Here is a 25,854-nt window from a genome sequence, read left to right as displayed (position 1 = left end):
TGTGAAATTATAGCTAACAACGCAAAACTATTCGAACTATATCTAAAGTCAACGCACAAGATGCTACGCAGGTGGAGTCACAAATGGTTACTAGCTAGAGATAGGTTAAAAGGATTGCATTTAATTATGATGACTGGCTTATCGTGCACCGAAAATGTGTTTTAAGTCTACATTATAATAATTATACTCTCAGATAGTAACCACGCGAGAAAAAACATGCCTACTGTTTCTGATCTATGCTTTTTGTTAATGCTTAGATTTGTATTTGTTTTTATTTTTGTTACATCAAAAATACTCAGAAACAAATATATTGTACTACTTTTTAATTTGATTATCAAGAAGTAACGCTTCTATTGTTGAATAAGTAAAGATGAATTGTAAAGGAGGATTACTTTTCAAAAGTTTCACGTGTCATTGTAGAATAAGGTACTATAGTACTTTCTTAGTATAACTAAAAATCGTTAACCTTCAATTTAATTTTTTTTTTCTTGTATCACTGAGATGGGATTTCCTTTGATCTGATGAATGAATGATCAAATGAAAAAACAGAACCATAGTATTTCTTAAAAAAAATCCTGTAGCTGCTAGGTCAGCGTTCTACCAATAAATTTGTTAATCTTACTTTTATATTTTTGACATGAATGAATGAACGAAATTAAATAACAGACTAAATATGAAATCACTTAATTAAAATATTTAGTATATATATATTAGTTATATACGGTGTATAAAAGTTTGCAACGAAAAATAAACCTATAAAAAAATTGTACGTAATATTAATGTCACACAAATCGTTTTATTGCTGCTAAAAACATCATTGTGCACGTATAACAATATATTATATACCTGATTAAAACATACATTTACTAAAATTGTCTCAATTTCCTCACAGATTATAATGACGGTTATAAACTAAAGAAAAAATCTTCGTAAAGATCTCAAAATGAGATCGAATATACGCCATGTTAATGCAATGAATTGTGCTTTTAAGTATTCACATTACTTTTACTTAGTCATAAAATACAAATAAAACTTTTATACGCTAATAAAAGCATTATCGAACAAAACAATATCATTCAGTGTACAATAGCGAGTAAAGGAACTCGAACGGCTCTTTTCGTCTAGTGTGTCGAGTCGGCGGGAGGTGTTTGTACTGTAATCACTCATAATCATACCAATTAAATATTTTTATTCCCATTCGCCCCTTTGTTAACTTCGCTTTGTTGATTCGCTCTTGTGAACGTCTTTTGTTCGTATTTGGTTTCGCGTGAACTACCTAATTTATTTTTCATTCGATATTTCGTGAAGATATCGTAGATTTATACATATTATAATACTTTTAATGCCGAATACGTTATGTATTCAGCGCTATTTGTTTGCGTTACGAAATATGAAATGTTTTTATTTATTTAATTATTTTGTACTTTTGCGTCCGAGTCTTTTAAGTTCCCTTTTTTTTAATATAATTTTTGATCTGATCTTAAAAGATCTCAGTATGAAATTAGTCATACCTAGATATAATATACCTACACCTATAGGTTCATTATAAATTACTTAACGATATGAAATGAATTGATTATTATCGACTTTATTACAGGATATAATTTACCTATTAAAATGTTATCTATTATTTATCAAATGTTTAATGTAAATTTGTTAGTTTATTAGGCCTTTTTCCGATTAACCTATTTTTCATAAATAACCTAAAGATTACAGTCATTAGTCAATGTAAATTGCCTATCGATAAAACACGAATCGATGTGTCAAGTTGTCAGGAATAGGTACTTAATTGGTAGGACTAAACCTTAACGTATTGAAGTTAACTTGTATAAAAATTGCAGTAATTAGTGCACCTATCATTAATCAACTTTATACGGAAGTTCTGAATTATTTGATATATTATAATCTGTGCAAACAATTCGATTAATCGTTGAATTTATTTCGTATCAAATAAATATTTTATAATATACATACACGATACAACATAGCACATACTCGTACGTCTTAAAAAAAATCTTATTGTATGTGAAATTATTCATTTAATTTCGTTGACTTTAAGCATGACTGAAATGGTGAGTAGTTAGTTTATAATTTTAAGATTCACCTTCACTTTTAATTTTAAAAAAGTCTAAGAAGAAATACTATTGTTAAAATTTCAAAAATACACATTATACATATTTACGTAAGCTTCGAAATTGAATTTCACAGAAACGATGTTTAGTTAGAATTAATCACTTATGTAACACTATTTAATAATTAAATTTACCTCGTTGAAGTAATTATTGTTGACATTATGGGTAGCGGGGTGCGGGCCCCCGTGTTGCTGGTAGTACGCACAATTCATATCAGCCCATCCGTTTCTTCGTAGCAAAAAGTCACGTCAACACACGCGACTTTAGATTTTTATTAAGAAATATCCACGGATTATCTCGTAACGAATCGATGCCGCGGCCGAATCTCGCCTACTAATTGTAGGTTTCGGTGGTCGACTGAACGCGGCGGCGGTCTCTCTCGTACATCGTGCGTTTCATTCGCGCATTGCGCTGCCCGCGTGTTTGTTTACGCGCGGGGCGGGTCGCGCAGGGCGGCCGGTTAGGGCGGGCTCACGCAAAACTAATACAAGCCGATAACGCGCTTATTACTTATTGTTGATGTAATCGAAGCTTTTCGAACTAAAGATACATTGCTATTGTTAAATAAATTATTCAGCTGATATTGAAGATAATGCACAAAATATAGCTACTTTCTTTATAGTAAATTTTTAAGTTGCGTTGTTTAAATGTTACCTTTAAAATTATTTAACTGTCGTTGTTATCACGAAATAACTAAAAATAAGCTTAAAATATAATCACACTTTTAAAAAAACTTGTTGTATATGTGTGTGTGATTATATCTATAATTTTTTTTATTTACTTGCCAAGTTTAATTGCATTCTAAAGTTTAAAATGTTTAATTATTATTAAGTATTAACAAATATGAAGTTTATGCAACAATCATCATATGTCAGCTGCCACAATATTAATCTATGCCGAGGGTTAAGGTATAGAGTTTCATGAAAATCGTTTTTTTTCCTCACAATAGTAATAAATGTTTCCGGTTTATAATAAAGTACATTGGGATCGTTACCCCAGCGCTATTATAAAAATTGGTCCATTTTTTACGTCCCCAATCTGTGCGAGGGCGGATACGCCTCGTATGACAGGATGCACTTTCCTGATATCATGCGAAATCTAGTCACGTGATATGAGAACAGATGTTTTATTCATTTACATATATTTAATTTATTTATATCTTTTATTAATAAGGTAAGTACTTTTGTCTAAAGTAAACGAATATTAACAGTCACAATTTAATTTGACACCTTTACTTTAAATGAACAATAGTTACGAACTTCTATAGGCAACGAAATTAACCATCAATATTTACGAATTTTTAAAACAGTTGTGACAATTTTAGCTTATTCATGACTGAGTTGCAATAAATTGTATTTTATGTTTAGATATTTTTTTTATGAGATACCTACGAGTAGATAGACGACCCAATGGGCCGGCGTACTAAGACCTTAGTAAGTAAATGTATAGACGAGATGTTTAGAGATGCGATCACTTTTAGTAATTTTAACGAACATTAACCACGAACCGTTTTTCAATCATTTCAACAGCAAAGCTTTGATGTCGTCGCGATAGTACATATTTAGTGTAGAATATAGAATGTGCAACATGTGCAAATGATAGTGATTAGATCGCGCTGGGCGCGGCGCGTGTGCGTAATTATTATAATCTGCGCCCGCGCAGGCGTCGCTCCCGCGCTCCTTGCTGTGCTGTTTCTATTATTGTTACTATTTAAAGTAAAATAAACAGTTTAAAGTAGTTAATAGGTTTATTATTTTTTTAAATTTAAGTCAGTTTTATTATTATTTACAAATAGTAAAACAGAGATCCGTCCGTAGTACTTTTTCAATGAGGTCATACTTAGTTAATACTTAGTTCTTATATTTATAACTTAGGTACTCCTGCAGATTTCATAAATATAAAACTTAGGTAGGTATTGTATTATGTACCTATTCATAAATATGACATGAAGCTAACTAAATTTTTGTCAAAAACATCTCGTAAATATATTCGCAAATAGTATTATGAGTTGCTACTGTTTGTATAGTAATTATAATGATTTCGCGGTAATGTGTGGAGCACGCGCTGCGCGCACGCATCTGGTGTCGCCGCCCTCTTCCCGCCCAGGACCATGAAAACTGTAGGTTTCAAATAACATTCACAAAGAGCACATTGCCATTGTAACCTTTTGTTCAGGTATGTTATTATATTTTAAACAGTTCTATGTAATTATAATAAAATTAATTTGTAGTAAGTTTAAATTTCGTAAACTTGGATAGAAAAGTGGACACTAGGATATACCCATTTTAATGAATTTCATCACAATAATTAATTACTTAATAATGAACTGCACCGATAGAATTTAATTGAATGTTAACCTATGAAATCTATTTTAATTTAATGTTACAAGAAAGAGTCAATATATCAAAATCTATTTATATTACGAGGTATGTTGATATATATGTAACGTATTCTTGAATAGAAGTTTCTAAAATAGTCAATAGGATTAATTATGTTCAATTGTACCTACTAATACCTATACTAGCTATGCGTCCCGGCATCGCATCGGTTTCGTATTTTTGTATCGAATTGACACGCGCTGCTTTCCGTAGTTCATGTATGTACAAATTGTTTTTTATTTGTTTTATTTTACATATATAAAGATTATCTAAATTTAATCACAATTACAAGCAAACCTAAAAAGCACTCAAACTGTAATAGCAATATAGCTCATATCTAAAAATTAAATTGGGAACAATAATTCGAATGCTTTTTAAAAAGGTTTTAATGCCTTTAAAATAATATTAAATGTGACTAAATTGCCTTAGAAAAGGTAGAAGGAAATACAGTATTATTAACTACCCTATAAATATAAAACTGAAGAGAGATCGAACCGTATGATTGGTAAAAATATTTTTCCGTTAGATAGATGATTTAGTGGACTATATACTACATAACAGTCTGCGGCCTCGGAGTCAGTAACGTTAAAAAAGGGAAACCGTAACAGCAGTTAGTAAAATAAAAATAATATTTATTATTCTTCTAAATATACAATTACACATAAGAACCTTTTGCAGTAACAGAAGCGAAATTGTATTGACACGTATATAAAATACGTATGTGCAAGTAATTGTACGTGTATCTCTAAATACTATTGTCGAGACGAGTCACCTATGAATGCAAGGGGTGCGACGGATCCTGTTGCAATCTTATACTTACTTCCGACATTGACACTATAGTACTCGTATAGAGTATTAAGTACAAAGAACCCTGGTGTTAATACACCTTGATTTACTCTAATAGAATTCGAATATTTAAATTTAAAACGTCTGATTTTAGAATTTCTTTATAGCCTTTTTTTGTGTGTCAAATATTTTTAATATATTAATATTAAAAATAATATAAATTATTATTTAATATTAAACATACATATTCAAGAACGTTTTGTTTTACCCGTCAATTAAAGTATTTTATGAGTTTTAAAGAAATAAATAGGTATTAATTTATTAGATAACATTACTTCAAATAATATACCATTTAGAAATATATATATAAACCATTAATGATTCCTAAGATTATTATGTTTGTAGAGTCGGTGTGAAAATGATAACCTATATATAGAAATTTTTAATAAAATGCTTTACTTTAAATCTGAAAACTGGATTTTTTATTTTTATTTTGTCTTTTATTTGTGCCGAGAAGGCACAGACTATTTCGCCAATATCACGTGCGATGTAGAAGACAGGATGGTGATTGAACCGTACGGTCGAGATTATAGGATTAATTTAATTTTAAAGGCATAATAGTAGTTCTCTTTGTTAACCCATAAACTAAAACAACACAATAATGAATAATTAGATAAACATAAATAATTATTAAGATAGAAACTAGAACTTATAAATTCATATACAAATGTATTTTGTTTTTCTATCTACACACACATTAAATAATTACTAATGAACAAAAAAAAAACATATATTTTTTCTTTTATTTATGTGTTTTCTTTTAATAATAATATATAAAAGTATTCATTAAGCATTCTTCATTGCAAGTAGGATAATTGCTATAATAATGATTTATCGACTTAAAAATGATAAGTACTTCAAGACGCATCTTCAGATGACTTAATATTCCTAGGTCGGATAATCCCGTGTTTTATACCCAAAATATTGTCCAAATTTCATTCACAACACGTGTGATTTCTCCTTTTTGATACGTTCATTGTTGTCGTAGTCCGCTTAGCGCTATTCATTGGGCTTTTCAGTACCTTCAATGGGGACATTTGACGACCGTTTCCTATGCAAAATTCCGTTTAATCCCGGAATAAAGGTGCACAGTCGAATGCTTCCGCTGAGCGATTTGAACTAAATGCAAGTGTCGACACAATGAGGTCGCGATGTAGATGCTCACTTGATGGAGACATTGAGACGTCAGTACTTGACAATGTTTGTAGACATAATAGGATTAGCAACGACGAAATTGTGTTTTGAAATATTAATACTTTTTCGGATCATCTTTTATTTAATAACGTGTGAGAATTTCGATACGCCTATTGTACATTTAACAGTCGTATCGCGTTTATTATCTACATATTGATATATTTTCAATGAAATTATCATTTCGAAATCAAGGTTACGTATATCTGTAGGCTATTTTCTATAAAAACGATTATAAGAGAGACGTGACTGATTTGAATCAGAATGTACCTCAGAAAGTATCGGGGATTAAAATAATAAAAATTAATACGAATAAACAATTTTACGAAATCAATGAATGAACAAAGTAATAAGACCACAGTGGCGTGCATTTGGAGAGGCCTATGTCCAGCAGTGGACGAATGCGGGCTGATGTGTGTGCGTGTGTATGTGTATGAATGAACGCGTTTTAGCATGTCAGAATGAATGACGGCGTGGATAGCATTAATAATTCACAATGTTCAATTCTTTCTTTGAGCTGCATACAAAATAAGATATTTAATATTATAAGCGTCTAATATTCAAAAATATACAAACTGTCTACAGAGAGAGTCTGTTCATATTTCAACTCATTTCAGAATATAGTACAAATGAAGCAGTTATATACACTGCACTGCTGTAAGTGAGCTCGCAATGACGAGGTTGAAGAGATGCAGCGCTCGAAACACGAGCAGACTGGCGTGACAGCCAGCGTCGAGCCGTCGACGCGATGCGTACAACAAAATAAACCAGCAAACCAGTGTAATAATGGTGTTTCCACCCTGTAACAATAACTACATAATAGTCGAGAGATTTTACGATCTTTTGTAAGCTTGTCGAAGCTTCTACTTGCCGTTTTTTGTTATAAATGCCGCTCGTTGCGCCTTACACCGTTTTACGATTGGGAATATTTTATTGAATACTTACTCCGCGTTTAAAGATTCTTTCATTGAGTTGAAAGAGGGTCTTAAATCCCTTTACCGTTTGTGCCTTCATCGAAATGTTGGCCTCGTGAAACACTTTCTCTCGTTGAAATTGAATAAAATAAATCATTGCAAAATATTGAATATTTTCATTTCGCCATAAATCTAAAAGCGTTCTTAGCAACGGAAAGAACTTAAAATTATTATATCATTTGCTTTAAGAATATTTAAAATTTGAAAAATAAATCATTCATTAAAATAATGACTCTTATTAACTTTAAACTCGATAATGTGCAGTAATTTTATTACATGACATAATTATTATCATATATGATGAATACGAGTACGTAAGAAAACCTATAGATTTAATAGCGTTCGTCATGAAAACAGTCAGACGGGCGATTTAAACTTTGACTTGACTATATGTTTACTGAATAATTAGTTTTTCAGCAACTGGAACACCTTTTATTTGCATCGTTGCTTAATGATCGATATGGATAATAACAAGAACTTAAGAAATGTTGGCAAAAATGATATTTTTATTGTTTGGACGTTTTGTGAATAAGCTACATAAGTACCTAATAGGTATAAAGCAAGAGAAAAATAAACCGGCATATCTAACTCTAGCTATAAACAAATAACTGTCAAGACAAAAAATGTTTTAATTAGAAATATAAAAAAGTATTTATAATATTGTTTTTTTTTTAAATTAAAATAGGAGTGCAATCTGGCAAATTGGCCACCCTATGGTAAGTGATCACCAGCCTCCATAGATTTTAGCACTGTAAGAATTATTAACCATCCTTTACTATTCACTGTATAAACCGGAATACAACTATTATAAATATTGTTGTTTGGCATTAAAATATGAGACAACCGTCCACTCGAATGGACCAGACGGGTTTAATACTAATAAAAAACATAATCTATCGTTTTAAAGTCTTATCGGTTCCCGAATGTCTTTTGTCAACACTAAAGTTAAAAATATGTCTAACAAATTATCGTTATCAATTTTATAGCTTAGTCGTGTAAACGCAAGATATATAAATATGGTGATACATAATGTAGCAAAATTTGAATGTAAGATACTGCACTTAAACAGTAAAACATGAATTCCTTATACATTTCGTATCGTTATGGGTGTTCGATACAAGATAAATTACATCCATATACAGCGGAACATGATGGTCGAATACATGACACATTCATAAAGAAATTCATTTAACTTATTGAATATTTTCATAATTATACATGTATTGAAATTATTATTTTAAGTCCCAATGAGTTAACGGCATATTGGTAGTTTGGCAATGTGAAAGTCGCGGGTTCGTATATGACCCGTTGGAATATTTTTTGAAAGACAAGCATTTTAGTATTCTCCATTAAAAAAATTAATGTATTTCATACGTTGCTATGACAAACACAAATTTACACATATAAAAGTGAATAGTACTGTTATTACAAACCGCGATTTTCTAAAACGGTGGATATACGTCGTTAAACTCGTTGGTACCGATAAATATAGTGCGTATCCTCACAACTTGTGTGCCCTGTATTTGCAGAGAAAAATGTCACAAGTTACATCACGATTTGCATGTATCGATGACGTAAAAATGAAGCAAGAATTATAAAAAAAGCTATTCTGTAAAAATAGGCCGAAGATTCCCTTAGTATAAACTTACTTAATATTCCAATGTAAATAATATAATCTTACAATAGATCGCTTACGAAAGAAAAGCTAATAAAAATAAATTCAGAGAGTACTTTGCAGAATTATTTCTGCTACTTCTAATCAGAAAGTACATATATGTTGGTTGTCATATATATTTTTAAAGTTTTTCTTGTTTTTACGTACCTAAGTTGGTAATTAGTATCTAGTGCCTACTTTTACTAGCTTCATTGCACTAATACTTGTGCTTCGAATTTATCTGAAAGTGCTTAATATATTTTTTTATTCACGTATTATAATTATCTTAAGTACCCTTGGGGATTGTATTGCGGGTCGTTAAAATAACATGCGGCTGTTAGTAAAGGAGCACTCAGTACGACTGCACAAAAATAATTGTTAAATTCCACACACTTTCACAATTAAATATGTAAGATAAATAATAATTCGGCTAATAACATAAATAATTACATAAACAGAATTCCCGGCGTTTATTTCAACTAGATATTAGATGATATCGTAACGTCGCCGCTCGCTACGAACAGTCCGTCATCGAGATAAAATTAATAGCTGCTATTAAACTGCGAACTGTGCGGAAGACTTCATTAATTTCCCGCAACGACTACGCCTCGAAATACTCGAGATGACCGATAGATTTATTATTAATTAATCATATTAACAATTTTGTTGTAAGTTTTAAATGCGTGTCAAGATTAATCTTTAATTTAATACGATTTGAAATTATAAAGAAAAACAAACTTACGCGATTATGTATCCTCGACCTATATCAAAAACTCTCGCGTTCTTAAACGACGATTTTAAACTTAAATTAATTGGAAAGGTTTTTTTAAAGAAATGAGAACGGCTGAATAAAGCTAAGGGGTAGAGGGGTGGTTGATAGCCGTTATAAATCAAGATGTTATCTGCGTGGGCATTGCCTCGCCGGTACCAAAGGGTAAGTCGCCGCTCTTTATCGGATTCGTACGAAACTTATTATGCATCAACAAAATTACACAATTAAGCGTATACACAGGTAAGACGGCTTTTACTCGATTCATCCAACTAACATAAATCGTATGGCAACAGCCGTTCCTGCAATATTAGTAACTTTACTCTCTCGTATTTCAATCTCCAATATATATAAATTCGAAATATGCCATTGTAAAAGCAATAATCAAACGCTACACGCCGTAATTATAGACTGCGATATATAATTTTGAAGCTATTCATTAAAATTCAACTAAAGATGAAAACAACGAAGATCTGGGAGAATCACAAATCAAACGAAACTCGGCGATGGCCGGAGGCGCCATAAATCAGAGGCGCGTTTAGGCCTCTTAGCTTTTCTAGATAGAGATTTATCCCGTAATAACATGTTGCTTTTCACTAAATCAACTGCCGAATTATCCGGTAGAAACAATGATTAATCGCGTAGCTGCCGGAGTAATGACGGGACGATAGCGCGGTGCACGATACAATTGTTCATAGCGCAGCTCGTTGATCGATCTACTTAGTAGATTCTACTTGATAAGCTTCTACAACAAGTCTTGACAAATCGTAAATCGATGTCCAATTTATTCCACTAGCAATTTCGAGCGCGACTTGTGCATGTTTTTATCTTGTATTTTAAATCCCCAACTATTCATTACACTTATTCCAAAAAATGTGATTTAGTAATTATTATCTATGTAACGAACATTTCTGAAAGATTTATGATTTGAAGTTAAATATTCTATTATTAAATGTTATATTTAAAAAAAACTACAAGTAGTAGTACAACAATTCTACTTTAAATATATATTTTTATCTTTTAATCTGTTAGTGATGGTTGCTTCAGACTAAGCGCGAACAATCAAAATGTAATTATGATTAGCCCATACGCCGTCCTCGCATCTCATCTGGCTATTTAACTGACCTACGATTCACTTTAATTAAACGTTAACTTTAATTAAAGCACAGACGATAATTCATAAAAATAAAATACGTTTGTAGTGCACCTAGGAAGTCTTTATTAAGATTGCGACTGCAAAGAGGCGGAGCCATTCACTTGTTCGGGAATTTGAATAATTGCAGTACAACTAAACATTATTGAACAACAAAACGATTTCGACATCTAATTATGGTTCAGTTTAATCATGGGATATGCAGAAATTAAATAAATTACTTTTATAATTTAAATTTATATGATCATTTACAGTTGAAAGGTTACGTCAAATTATCTATTATGATGACATAATAAATCGCACGAGCTCCAGAGATAAATCTAAAGAATTCTGCGAATACCGCAGTTTGCATACATCTCGCGGCTCATCGGCCATATTTCAACAATAATGATAGCGGACGAGCGTGATAATAATTGTTATTACTATGATCCACATCTGCTATTATTTTATAATTGAGGGCTTTTGGGTGAAACCCTGCAATTATAAGAAGAGCCCCGAGCCACAACAAGCAACATGCAACGAAAGCGTTTTTGCCCCGTCCATCGGCATCGGTTTCCCAAATTAGGCATCATGCGTATTATATCAAAATGATTTTAACCTCTCAGAGAAGTCTCAAGCTCGTGACTCAGAAACTAATGCAATAGTTAGGAAAAATTAAAAAATCAAACTGCATATTATTTCTTTATGCAACATAAAGCCCACAGCGTGTGATCCTCAAGTCCTTGGATCTACGTTATTTATTATCTGCGAAACAAATAGCGATCATTTGATTAACGCAAGGATTAATCGAGTAAAAATCTATAAGCGGTAATCTCGCGGATCGAGAGGAGAGTTCATTATTTATTATGAATATTAGTCAATTTATATTTAGTTAAAAAAGTGGGGAGCGGCGGCGGGTCGAGCTGCAATTAACTGAGGCTACCCTGTAATTATGGTCAGTAAATTTCTGGACGCGTCCTGATCGGGGCCCCTTACATTGTTCTATCTGATACTATACGGATTAGCTTACTGCTGATACTCTTCATCTTAAAAGTTATGAACGCTAGAAATATTATTGATATCATTTTACTGTTAAAATTTGATATAATGGAACGAATTTAATTTTTCTTTAACCATTGTAAACTTATAAATATATTAAAAAATTAAAATAACCGTTTATTCGTTGAAAAGTTTCAGCTGGAATAAAAACATGGTGATAAAAAGATATTTAATTACATATTATCCGTTTTATCTTCATAAACATCTTGATGTATTTGGTTTTTATGAACGTCATAAGAATTATAGTTCTTATAAATAAACAAATAGAAATCAAAATAAAACGAAAAATTATGGCATATATACTGACCACTTTGGTCAAAAAATTTAAAACGCTTTTAAATTTTAACGTTTTTGCTTAAAACGAAATAATTAAGAAGATAAAAATAACACTAAATCTTTAATAATATTATAGTACTATTTGTATATATAGTTTTTAAGTCTTTGATATTAATAATGAAAATAGTCGTTGGTGTGAAGTTAATAATTCAACGATAGACTGGCTATACCGAATGTACTGAGGCTGATATTTAAATTGTTAAAATTTTTAATTTGATTAATGCATTGCAAATTTACGTGTAGTTTTTTGGGGAGTTAAAATAGTTTTAGACCCACACAACAATCGGATTGAAGAAGATACAAGTAGATATGATTCGGGGACAGCTGTTTTAAATATTTTAATCCACTTTCTTTTGTTTTTGCCAAACCTCCGATCTATTGCAATTTCTCTATCATATATTCTCTATATATATATACTTATATATATTACATAAACTGCGTGGTTGTAATTTAATTTTTTGTACTTTACATTTGCATAACATACCTAATATGATATCCGTAACGTGTTAGGTATAAAAGCTGTAACGTGTCGATCTCTGACCCTCATTCATTCACAATCAGAATGATGTCGTGACACGTAATGCTTGTCGTTGTGTTCCGTCGTGATTTCAAGACACAATGGAATTCCCGCCATGACTCGGCAGATTGTTAGCCATTCATACTCTTTGCACCACATACGAGTGCCGTTTGAGTGCCGCTACGATAAGCTCATTTCAATTTAAAAGTAAAATATTTGGACTGCGCCATTTCGTTTTGTGCAATTGCGGTAAAGGGGTGAATTAAATCGTGCAAATATGCAAATAAAATCGAAGTTTCTAGAAATACTTTATTTTTAAGTGGGGTCTTAATTAAGTATCCATTAATTGTACGGATGGAAATTCATATTTATAAAGACGTTTATTTTATTTGAAGTGAAAACGAGACAATCCGAATATATATGTATAAGGCAAAAAAAAAATGAATTATTTATAGTGACGTACATTTATGTATATACATAATATACCAATTACGATGTATAAGATACTACAAGAACCGTCATACAAAAAAAGAGAAGGACAATCAGGGACGCGAATAGCGACCTGCGACCCACAATTTGCATACAATGGCCATGCGTGGGCGCATTCCCGAGCGCCCGGAGCTCGCTCGCAGTCGTCCTTTTTCATAATACATCCTGTGCACTCTTTTGACGTATGTATACAATAAGAAAAAACAATGAATGTAGATATTTACTTAACTAAAAAACTTTTTTCGATCACCGAATGTTTTATTATAAAATGTATTTGTAATTGAGCGAAATAAAAGTTATCGATATGAGACGTTATATCGTGCATACAAAAATGTAAATCCAAGCAGATAAGCAGTCGGCGAAGATGATTAGACAATTATAGTCGTCAACTGACGCTGCCTACCGTGACGCATTTCATTGCTTGTCAGGTTCAGTAACACCCAAAACATAGTTTAATATATTAATAAAGAAGAAAGCAATTTGCAATGATATTTTAACAATATAATTATGGTTTTGAGAAACTAAAGCTAGTTTTCTAAACGAACGTACAATGACATAATGACTAGGCATTTATTCCAAATATTATTTCTGATGAAATCTGTGATACATTCGATACGGATGGACTATAATTTTAAAACCAATGGGCCTTCAGAAACATAAGTTTGTTTCACTATTCTGACTGAAACACTTCTGAATGATTCTTCGAAAGCTTGGACACTATCAGCAACCAAAAATATAAGTAGGCGTGATCAATGTGGCATGTTTATTTCAATCGGTAATTTTTCAGCGCGTTCGTACCGCAATGCAGTCGCCGGAGATTTATCGCATCAGCTCACCCTCGTACAGTCTCGAGTCGAATCAAGCTGTGATTAATGGACTGATCTATTTGCTGCTCCATCTATTGTTGATATTGTAACTACTGTCTTAAAACCAAACAACATTAAAATATACTTTGAACTAACATCTCATTGTTATTAAGTATAAAGTTAAACGAGGTATGGAGTTTTTTTGTAATGTAATAATAAGGACGGACAAATGGACCACCTGATGTTAAGTAGTCACCACCACCTGTGGTCACCACCGCCCATAGACATTGGCGCTGTATGAAATAATAAAAAATCCTTAAATTACTAACATGACACGTCCGTTATGCATACATAATTGCACTCACTCTTCAAACCAGAACACAACAATATATGTGTGCCTTTTACGGATAAAAACCGACAAGTGTCTCGATAGCTCCTAATTTCCACGAATTAAATACGTAACGAAATTAATTACAATTAAGTTATTACAATAAATCCTGCATTGGAATCAACTATTACTAACCACGCAATTTAATCATCTGTGTAATCAATCTCTTATGAGCAACACGCTTTATTTACCAATATATTCTAACATAAGATTTATACGAACACATTATTTGCTGAAGGTCAATTTGAATAATACGGAAGTTTGTTCATTTTTAAACTCATACTTGTTTAAGAAAACTAATTGTATTTAGTTTAGAGTTACCACCTTCCATGTATTTAACTTTAAAGATTTATACCAGTAAAGATTTTATTTGCATTTGCAAAGAGTTGACTTTTAAATGGTCTGTAACTTCACCTTATTAAAATTAATATAGATATGTATGTACTTATGTATGTAATCTTTTTAAAACTTTTTTTTTTTACTTAACAGACAAACACATTACTTTAATTGATATTAAAATATGTTTTTATTGTTGTTTGATAGAACGCAAACTACAATAGGTGTTGGTTTTTTGTATCGTATTTTTAAATTCTTAGTTAAAGTTTAAAATAAGATAAACTCGTTCGAAAATAAACAAAGCAAGTTGTTACTACATATTACCAGAAGTACTTAGCTAAAGCGTATCAATGGGGAGGCTATAATTTCCCATAGCGCACTCGAGTTCCCATCGCATGGGGTACGGCTACAGGGAACGCGTTGACCGCATTACGAGCGCGACAAAGCGGGGTGCAGCCCTGGGGACTATTTATCAAATGATCATTTGATTTTCTTGTGTTTGATCACTGAGCACATTAGAATTTGCAACAGCAACGAGCGGAAATAGAGATGGGAGCATTTTTTTTTTTCGATAAACAAAAAATAAAAAAATGGCTTATATTTTTTATAATATATTTCGTTATGATAGACTAAGATTCAATTTTCTATTTATTATTTAGTATATTATTAACTTTCCTTCTATAAAACATAGCAGAAAAAAATATAAATTATAAAATACATATTAATGCAATTGAATATTGCTATTTATTAATAATGACTGGATCTAATGAAAAAACTTTTTTTTATTTTTTTTTATATTTAATTTGCTTCCAGAATCGAACAGCAACACTTCAACTAGTTATACGGACTGAGTCACATCCGATTCTGCACCCTCGCCCTCTATCGAGGATACGTCTTATAAAATACGATCTGTTTTGATTGTGGCCTGGGGCACAAATCAATTAGGTCCCCCTAGCCCCCCCGCAGCGATGCGCCCGCGACATCCGAACCAGTGGCTCATTTTATGACACGTTGCTCAACGGCTCGCCTGATTAACATTTACAAAATTTATTAAGACCAATTCACGCAGACCCTTTATAACGTAATCGTCGTATTGATTAGTTATTTTATTATGCTGATCAGCCGTAAAGGCAATAAAATATGGTTAATATACCTTGACCACCAAGATACGCAAGTTTTATTGGTATATCTAGCACTGATTATTTGCTTAGTTAACATAAACGAGTATCGGATTAAACAAGTCTAGCGTCATAAAAATGTTTGAACGAATTAAAATTAACTTTTTTTTCACATAATTGAAGTTAGGTTAGTTTATTCTCTCTATTATAAATTTAAAAAATATATATATTGTTATAATTATAAATAAACTTAAAATAAATAATACAAGTACACGCGGTACTTGTGCGTGTCATAAACGAAATAATTGTTTAAGTAGATACACTAGAATATAAAGTTACACCCCCCTAAGCTTCCCACAGCAAGGCAAAGGCCTCTTCTTAATGAGAAGGTAGTTTTGGAGATTATACCACCGCGCTGCCAACGTGCGATTTGCTGATTACTGATTTGACATAATTTCAACCATCTTTAATAAGATGAATTATAACCATAAATTGAGTAAACTCAGTTGTGCTTGCCCGGGTTTGAATCCGCGATCCAATTCATCAAGATCCACGTGTTTTATCCAATGGATAATTTCTGTTCTCTACAATATATCAATTAAAATATAGCTAAACTATCTAATAATTGATTTACACGTTATTAAAGTTTTTTAACAAATTGACCTCGTCTTAAGTAATTCCAAATCATTTATTTTCAGACTAATTTTATAATTATAAAATTGAACGTATTTATAAATAGCAATACAATCTGTAACACTTATCATTAATGCAAAATAAAATTAAAACTTAAAAATCATATTAAAGGTATTGTAAATCACTTCGACATCCAGACTTCATAAAATTGAAAAGATATCTATCTCGTGTAGTCTTGTCCGAACGCTCAATAAAATTTAAAATATGGCCGCGTAGCTGTATCGATTTACAATTAATCTACGTTTTAATATAAAATCTAATAGAAAATAATGACGTAATAAAGGCCGCCGGCGACAGGGTCGTTTCCCACGCCGCTACGGACAATTTTAAGTCTTTTTTTTACTTCAAAATAAATTAAGTTTCGGTAATCAGGCGCCGCTCGATTCCTGGCCCGCTTCTTCGCAATATTTCTAAAATGCTATTACAAATACATTTATATAACCACCACAAAAAATCTCTCAAGCAATTTTCGCCACATAATGAGGCCATTACGGGGAATTTTGTTTTACCAACATAATAACACCGCCTTTTATTCGGGCGATCCTGTCCGCAAGGACTCGGTTTAAAAGGACAATATTATTCCAGAGTTGATGAGATTTTCGTGCTAAAATTTTAAAACTAAATTGCCATCATTATGTATTTAACGTCGTGGATTAAAACTGAAAGATTGAATGAGTCGATGACCTGAGCAGATCTTCCCAATATTTATTTGAAATTATGTTTAAATTTTAAGATTAAATAAATTATATGTTGGGTAATTTATTTGTTATTTTAAAAAAAAGTAAAAATATGAATGAATACAAAACAGTCACAATATGCATGGGTCTTTTCGAATTCAAATATATTATTAAATTATATATTATTAAAATAAATCTTCATCAAATATTATAGGTAAATTAAATAAACAAAAGTCATGTATCGTTAGTTTAAAATAACATAATAGAAGCAATTAGGACAGCTTAGGTAGCTTGGTTGCAGTGAAGTTCACGCACAGCATGCGCCCGCGCAGGAACAACTGTAATGGGGCTCGTGAAACAGCCATTACACCGTCACCGAGCGCATCCGAAGCTTCCGAGAGCTCCCGACTATCCTAGATCACGATTCAATGTCATTCAGCATGTGGAAATATTTTCTATAGTTAGTCGAATTATATTTAAAGTTATTACCTATAGTGATTTCATATATTTAATTAAATGCATAATATATTAGGTACACTTGTTTGAAGTTAATATTTCGTAATAATTATAAATACATAAACTTAGTTTGTGTGCAATTTGTTCTGCCTACACAATCAACTTTCCAGTTTACGCTTATTGAATTGAACATTGTCAATGAAGGTGGAATGAGACGGTCGGAGAAGGTCTTAACAACAAAAAGTGCCAATGAAATGAATCAGTGCACCAATAATCTTCGTAATTTGCATTTGGTATAGAAATAAATATTCACTCGAACAAACGTTCTCCTTGTGAATTCAAATTCAATTCGAGTGAACTACTCACAGATTTGACTTCTTAACTTTACAGGTTTATGTTATATTTAATAAGATGATTTATGTTATATTATGTTATGTTATGTTATATAGGGTATGTGATCTAATTTCTACCCATGAAGGTATAAGTAGATATAAATAATTTGAACTAATTTCAAGTACTGTACCTTCTGTTTATGAATATATAAATAAAATAAATCTTCTCAAATATACTACTCGTTCATTCATTTATATAATAATACATAATTCGTATAGATTTCTTTCAAAAATAAAACATATTTTATTTACTAGAGTGTTGGTGTACGGCCCTCTCACTCTATTCTATAAATCTTTCTCTATCATTTGAATAAAATATAAGGGGGAATTGAAAGTTAAAGGGGGGTTGGCTATAAGTTCCTTCATAAGAAAGTGACCAAGACCTATATAAATATACAAGTAAATACACGTAGATATGTAAGTGAGATGTTAGAATCAGAAATAAAGTCGACCTTAGTAGACGTTTTGAAGCGAACTGCCCGGTAATATTAAAACTTATAAACGTGACTTTACACAATAAGTAAATTATTTATTCATTTGTTTTATAATTGGTCGATGGCAGCCGCTATAGGCAACTAATGAGCGGTCCTTCTTTAGTCAGATTAGTAAATTTTACAAACTCATAATACGGGCAAAATCACTAGCCCCTAGTTCGTGTGAATCTATATCCAACCCGCATTGACTACACGTGACTAGTACCGAGCAGCTTAGTGAAATAAGTTTCAGAAATTTCTGCTCAAGAGGAGAGTAACCTTTCCCAGCACTGGCATATATATGTACAGGTGGGAGAGGTCATAAAAAAATCTGTATATTTGCTACAAATTTAAAGTTTAATCGTAATACATATTCTAAAAACTTATTAAAATATCGTTTGTATAATTCTGGATGACACTTTATTCGGTAATAAATTCACATTTTATATTATACCAATAAAAAACTATCAATATAGTAAGTATAATGTTCATAAACGTCTATTATTTTAAAACATAATGTTCCTTGCAAGGAAGAACCTATACTAGTACAATAATTTTCTTAATATAACATTAAGCTCTATTATATATTTTCACAGTTCGTAAGCGCTACGTCTCGTGCGATGTGCGCTCCCGACATCATCTTTGTAATTGGTGATTTTACGCAATTTATGGCGATTCGCTCAATTTACGAGCAGCGGACAAGTGGGCGACGCTCTGTACTCGGCCTGTAGCGAAATTGAACCAGAGTTTCAATTAAAATTTTATGTTTCGCAAATTACCTGTCAATTATATCTTATTAAAACTTCGAACGACGACACAGTCTATCCTCTTTATTACGAGTTTATTGATCTGTTTATTTCTAAACCTGCTTTAATTGCTTCAACAATTTTCTAAACTAGTTAACTGACCGTATTAGAAAAGATATCGCGAAATCGCACGAGGGCAGTTCCGCTCTCGTCAAGTGCATTTTCACTGGAAAATATATTTGGCATGTCACGTGTTGACCGAATACCTATATTATGTAATAATTATAGTATTAATTCATATCGCATCAATGCTCGCTGCAAGCTAAGACTACTTACTATCACTACTTAAATATAGTGATGTCGATTTATTTTGCAGAAAAGGTTAAAATGTATATAAATAAACTACTTGATATAGTATCGCGTAATAAGTTATTGGCATATGTATTAAATAATTTTGACGACAGTGAAGTTCAAAACAACTTCGAAATTAATTATTGTCGAATACATTTTTTGCTATTATTTAATACAATTTTGTCAATTTTCCGCCTGTACTTGCCTTAGAGTCCGTGTGTCGAGGAGACGCAGTCAAATGGAATGAGATTTTTATAAAAAGAGCCATATAACAAATGATACTTATTAAATAATTTATGAAATAATTGTTTTCATATTATTTTATGTTAATTTAATGTGGCCCTTAAGCAATAAATTGCACTTAATATAAATGGAGAGAGGTGAGTGATCTTTATGTTCATAACTGCGCTGCGTCCAAGATAAATATTGCATGTATAATGTTACCACGATGACCAGCTCTTATAAGTATAATATCAGGGCTGCGGATAAATTACATAATAATACATATTACACACTAAACAACTTCTTATTAATACTAAATACGAAATTTTTAATTTTACAATAAATACGGCTTAGTGCAAGAATGCGTTGACCTGTTTTTATCTTGTACAATGCACTATTACTTACCTCGTCGTGAACAGACGATAACTAAAACTAAGTATTAATTTTCTATTTCAATAAACCTTACATAATACTGATGTATACGCAAGTGAAGACAGTCACGGCCTCTGGTATCCCATAAAGAAGCTGATGCTGTAGTCGCAAGTCGCGGCCGAAATAGCCCGGCAGATATCCGTTCCTATGACGCGACCGATATTTATGTCGCGCGGCCCCGCCCATCGCCGCGGCTCCATTCAGCCTGTTTGTATTTATTTCGTGCCTATTTATTTGTATTTGCCTTCGCTTTTGAATAATGCATGAGCTGTACGTTTCCGTCGTGCGTAGGCAGCGTGACGCCGAACCAAACTCTCGCTTCTTAAAGTTTTTTAACAATTCTCAAAGATAACTATAATAAACGGAAAATATAAAGATATATTATTATAGCAGTCACAGATAATAAGGTTATAATTTTTTTCTTTTTTTAATTACTCTAAGAAGTCCTCGTTATGCCAACAGCATACTTTATGATTGAATGAAAGTTTAATATAAACTCTCTTATCATTTTGTGAAAATAATTTAAATTTCCTATTATGAATATCAGAATATTATACTGTTAATTATATTTATAACGGCATTCGTTCGATGTGGTATTTGGTTGGTAAATCACTGGTATCGGGCGTATCGGATCCGCCCCGATACCGCGGGTTGCGTCAACCAGCTCGCGGTGATGTCACGTTCTACACCGGGACAATGAATGTTTAATAAATACAATATTAATAATGTAAACTAAATTTCCATGTAATATACCTACAATTTAAGAAGTCGATATTACCCTTTTGAAAGGGATTGAATTGGGTTGATTTTTAAAACATGTTTTTATCTCTAATTTCAAATGTCCTAAGTCAAACATTGTCTGGAAAAAATCGCTAGAAAGCAAAAAGGCTGCCTATTGTTATTCACTTTTTTCCAATTTATAAAAATATATAGGTTGTTTTTTAAAAGGCATCAATTAGATAGTTTACAATTAAAGTAAACCAAAACGCTTGCATTTTTCAGTAAATAATTATCGTAAATCGTTATCCATATTTGTACTTCTCAAGCTAGGTATACGCTCGTTTTGTTGTCATAATCGTTTGATAACAACACACGGCCAATCAATTGTGGATCTTGTATACGGCAATATTATATGTAACAAAAATATTTTTTAACGAAATGTCCATGAGCATGAGCAATTAGTATATTACGTATTACGAGATAATTAGTACATATTCAAATTTAAAATTTCAGTGTTACTATTTAAATAAAATTATTAAACGATAATAATTCGCTACGAATATCATTGATCAACATTTGCATAATTAGACAATAAGAATATTTGGTTAAGGTTAACGCTTAGACCATGTGTGCAATACCTGCCATGAGCTATAAAAATAACTGCATAGTAAAGACCATTACAAATATATTATGAATAAATATTGACACATACAAATATTCATGGTTCAGTCATGTTTTTTTTTAATATTATTATATTAAGATAATATATATAAGATATTTGCAATTCATAATAAATTCAGCTCCTACATATTATGTTTTTAGTTATCAAATTCAATCAAATCAAAGTGTTGTAGTTTTGGAGAATTAATGTACTGTTCGTTTCCCAAATAAAATAAAAAGGTCAACATATAAAAAAAAACGAATGGTACTTTGTTATTCTTGTATGTTTTCCTATAATTATAATTATTAATTATGTATGTGTTTATTCAAGCGATAGCAATGAAATATTAGTTTCTGAGAAGTGTTCTGAATTAGAAATACTACATATTATATTTTTAGTTATAAGTGTTACAGTTTTGTAGAATGAATATACTGTTTGTTTCCCAAATAAAATAAAATAAAAAGGTCTACATATAAACAAAACGAATGATACTCTTGTATGTTTTCCTATACTTATAATTATTAATTATGTACGTGTTCATTCAAGTGATAGCAATGAAATATTATTTTCTGAGAAGTTTTCTGAATTAGAAATACAGTAGTATATCTAATTCAACTTCGTAAAAAAACTTCGTAAAAAAGTATTCACGACATTCGTTTCAAAAATTAAAGCAAAAAAAATCACTATCAATAAATTGTCAAATTAAATTCATGATTATCAAATGTCACGCACCATTGCATTACATAAATCACGCTTCAAGTAAATTAAACGTCCATTTTGTACGAATTACAATCGATACCGCCTCAGATAACTTATCTTGAGTCTGAACACCTTCAATTACATTGACAACGTGCAATCGTTCACTTATAATTGTGGCATAATCTGATACAAGAAGAACTATTTGATAAATCGTCTATCGACGGTTTTGTGTAGATTGTTTTAAACGCCGTTTTTTTTTTAAAGTAATTAAGCAATAGCTGAACTGCGGAAACATTGGGCGCGATTTTTTTCTTTCGCCATGTAGGTAGATATGTACACAGAACACACTCTCTAAGCCAGACTTTTAAATCGCGATTGTGTGTATACCTACCTAGACATTTTATATAATTTGCAAATATTATATACCTTACACATATACTAGCTTTTACCTACGTTTATTCGCGTAAAATATGAAAATGTTTGTAAAGTCTAAATACATTAGGGAGCTGTTTTCAGTACCTACATCACGCTTTTATCAGTAAGAGTGGAACGTTAGGTAAAAGTACTGGGTCTTATAATCTTATAATGTAGATAACTATAATTCATTATTTTGTTGCGGAGTTATTTTAAAACTATGACATCTTCTAAGATATTTGTTGAAATCAAATGATGTACACAATTTTATGAATATTGCATTTATTGGGATAATGACTTATATTATGTTTATAAAACACCTTTACAACTAATACATTATTTTAGAACAAATTTGATTACTATAAAAAAGGTCATATTGAGTCAATCTTAAAAAATGAGTATATTCTGACACAACCTTTTTTAAGAATTTTTAAAGGGGAACAATTATGTTGTGTATTATATTTGCTAAACATAAACCGTTTACGCAGCGCACGCAACAAAGGCTGTCAAAAGGAATAATTAGGTGAGGTATTTCGCTGATATAGTACAACACAATTTAAATGTAGCATCGTCAAATTAAAAAAAAAAACAATCAATCGACAATTTAGCGAATGTAATTATATGATATTAAAAATTATTACGTTCAATCATGCGATCATTTTCGCATAACAAATAAATAAAGATTGATGATTTTGAAGACGCTCTGAATTCGGATGTGATATGTTTTAAGAATTTTGCCGCTGCTACATCCAAGTCGTGTCGTACTATTCCTATATATCCGCTCCTTTTGGCTATAGTGTGCTGCTATAAAGGCTTCCTCGATAAATAGGCTGTCTAACAATAAAAAAAAAATCAAATCGGACTTACTTCCTGAGATTAGTGTGTTCAACCAAACAAAAACCATTCAGATTTAAAATATTAATATATAATTTGTATGTGTTTTACATTCAAAGGTTATTCATAGTTAGGTATTTAATTATAGCAGTTATTATTAGTTATTATTTATATGCCACAGTGTTTATATTTTAACTACTGAACGGTGTAACATACAGTAATGAAATAATTGTACAAATTAACTAACAAATGTTGTAACATATATTACATGTATTATAAGATAAACTTTATAAAGTATTTGAATGTTCTTTTACAATATTAAATTTTTGTTTTAAATTTTATTATATAGATATTCTTGGAGTAACATGACATTTTATTTTATGTAAATATAAACTATATTTATGTGTAAGTATTTGTTTATGTATGTATGGATATTAAATGAAAACAACAGGATTTTTGATATATTATTTTTTAATTATTTAAATAATAAATTATATAATAAGATTTTGGAATATTTTTTACCTAACCTTATGATTTATATATATTTTATATTATATCATTTTTCGTCGTATGATGTAGTTCGAAAGAAACGACCAATTAGCCATGAAACCACCTTGTCCTTCAAAATTAAACGATTATTCCTTAGGAAACCTGTATATGTCAGAAAGGCGTCAACCACAAGTGTATTTACTAAATTCACCAATTTGAATTGGAGCAGCGTGGTCAACTAAGCTCTATACCCTTTCCTTGAGAGAAAATAATGCACTAGACCAGGAGACACGTGGAACATTTAGACAAAATGTAATATTAATAGTAAGCTTGTGTGCTTATTTTGTTATATTTTAAAGTAAAAGTAAAAATAAAAATGTCATTTACTTTTAATTCAATATTGCAAAAAAAAAAATGTCTCGTTTTATTGTTTTTAAATAAACTGATAATTTATTTGTAACAAAATAATACATAACATTCTGGTCTAAGCGGTATTCAAGGCAGCGAGCGGCCTATTACCGCCAATAGCCCAGACGAGACAATGAACTTTAAGATCATCTGACAACATAATAACCGCAACAAAAAGCAACACGTGCTCGCATGATCCCGCTCATCAACGGTCTCTCGGCCTGATTTCGACTACATTGATTGTTCTCAGCTAATATAGAAACTACGCTGTGACTTCTTAGATTTATTTCGTTGCCAATCAAATTGTTTTTATTGCATTCAATTAGCAAATATTATAAACTGTATTTATCATTCGATATTATATATATATTTTATACGAAAAATATAATAGATAATCCAGTGGTTAGAACTTAGAACACGATAATCTTAACCGATGTTTCTGGGTTGAAATCCAGGCAAGCGATGTTGACTTTTTATCTGCTGAATTGTTGTTTACTAATAATATCGTGCAATGAAGAGATGTTCGTGTTACGGTCTCGAATGAAAATTTGCTAGATTTGTAATGCATCAACCTGTATTTGAGAATCGTAGAATAAGCACCTAACCATCTCGACATAAAAGAGAGATATATTCCAGCAGTGGAAAATATATAGGCTTATACTTACGTAAATTAGTAGTTTTTTTTCTTTCGAATAATATAATTTAATCTTTTTTTTCTTTTCTAGCGTTTGTCTACACTAACATAACATAACATAATCAGCCTGTAAATTTCCCACTGCTGGGCTAAGGCCTCCTCTCCCGTTGAGGAGAAGGTATGGAGCATATTCCACCACGCTGCTCCAATGCGGGTTGGTGGAATATACATGTGGCAGAATTTCGTTGAAATTAGACACATGCAGGTTTCCTCACGATGTTTTCCTTCACCGCCGAGCACGAGATAAATTATAAACACAAATTAAGCACATGTAAATTCAGTGGTGCCTGCCTGGGTTTGAACCCGAAATCATCGGTTAAGATGCACGCGTTCTAACCACTGGGCCATCTCGGCTACACTACGTTTGT

General features: G+C 31.4%; 1 protein-coding gene across 3 annotated transcripts in view; it reads right to left on the bottom strand.

Annotated features, from left to right (window-relative positions):
• LOC113400090 (transcription factor Sp9) overlaps positions 1–25,854 on the bottom strand; it is a 77,349-nt gene that overhangs the window by 35,400 nt on the left and 16,095 nt on the right. The window contains exon 1 of one of the 3 annotated variants that reach the window (XM_026639489.2): positions 2,267–2,473. The exons of the other annotated variants lie outside the window; for them this stretch is intronic. Within the exon in view, the coding sequence (XP_026495274.1) occupies positions 2,267–2,344 (78 nt within the window). The 5' untranslated portion in view covers positions 2,345–2,473. Of the gene's footprint in view, positions 1–2,266; positions 2,474–25,854 lie in introns of those variants that run through there. 3 annotated transcript variants of the gene reach the window in all.

The sequence above is a fragment of the Vanessa tameamea genome, chromosome 8, assembly GCF_037043105.1.
Source record: "Vanessa tameamea isolate UH-Manoa-2023 chromosome 8, ilVanTame1 primary haplotype, whole genome shotgun sequence".
NCBI classification, from domain to species: domain Eukaryota; kingdom Metazoa; phylum Arthropoda; class Insecta; order Lepidoptera; family Nymphalidae; genus Vanessa; species Vanessa tameamea.
Note: the sequence above shows the minus strand (reverse complement) of the source record. Positions and strands in the feature narration are given on the sequence as shown.